This window comes from Bison bison, unplaced genomic scaffold (assembly GCF_000754665.1).
Source record: "Bison bison bison isolate TAMUID 2011002044 unplaced genomic scaffold, Bison_UMD1.0 scf7180017847416, whole genome shotgun sequence".
Lineage (NCBI taxonomy): Eukaryota > Metazoa > Chordata > Mammalia > Artiodactyla > Bovidae > Bison > Bison bison.
The window spans coordinates 45,059-45,964 of NW_011477989.1; the positions used below are offsets into that span (position 1 = coordinate 45,059).

At 63.5% G+C, this 906-nt stretch overlaps 1 protein-coding gene across 1 annotated transcript in view; it reads left to right on the forward strand.

Moving 5' to 3' along the window:
- The window catches only part of SCRIB (scribbled planar cell polarity protein), a 19,620-nt gene that overhangs the window by 14,081 nt on the left and 4,633 nt on the right, over positions 1-906 (forward strand). The window contains exon 22 of the mRNA XM_010843188.1: positions 871-899. Coding sequence (XP_010841490.1) covers positions 871-899 — 29 coding nt within the window. The remainder of the gene's footprint in view (positions 1-870; positions 900-906) is intronic.

Below are 906 nucleotides of genomic sequence, written 5' to 3' on the forward strand. Positions count from 1 at the left end.
GGGGGCGTCTCTGGGTCACCCCACCAGGTGATGCTTTCCCCCGGAAACTGGCAGGCGCTTGGGGGGTGCAGCGGCCCGCTCCTCCTCGGGCTCCTCCTCAGCCTCGGGGCAGTTGTGTGCCCTCCCCATTGCTCTGGGCGGCGCCTTCCTTAGCACAGATTTTCCGTTTTATCTCGTGGTGAGAGTTGTCACAGCTGCTGTTGGTATCTGGTGCTCCAGCCATCCAGACGGAGCTGATGAGAGGGCTTCTGGCTGGCCCGGGGCCCTGTTCACATCACCCACCTCCCTCAGGCAGCTCCTTTCTGGCACAGCAGGAAGCCTGGGTCCCCTCACACTCTCCCTGCCTTCTTTCTCCAGGGAGCACTGGCTCCCTTAGCGGACAGGGCTAGACAGGAGCCGGGATGCGGGTGCCAGGCAGCTCCCGGCTGTCAGGTCTCAGGGTCTCAGGCCGCTCGGGGGCTGGGCTGTGCCTGTGAGCGGGCGCCTTTCACGCCCTGATAGTCACTTACGCTGCAGAAGCGCGTGTTCACGTGTGCTGTCATCACTCCGGTCAACACCACAGTCAACTCTTCTTCCTTTAAACGGCCTTTTCTGACGTCAGGAATCTGTCAGCCTCCTTCCGCTGGGACTTTGGCCTCAGTTGCTCTCTGTGCCATGGGCACTTCACTGTCGCCCCACCACCTTGTCAGTTCTGTGCTCCGGGGTGCGTGTCCACGGCTGACCTCTCTGGCCCGGTACTCTGCATCGCCGTGTCCTCGGGAGTGTGGTGTGGGTGCCCTGGGCACAGATGCGATGGTGCCGTGGTCCTAAGCAAGCAGAGCCCACCCCAGCGGCTGCCTCGGGTGTGGCCACTCCGCCCCTCCCCTGCAGGTGTCCCCAGGCATCATCGCCAACCCCTTCGCAGAT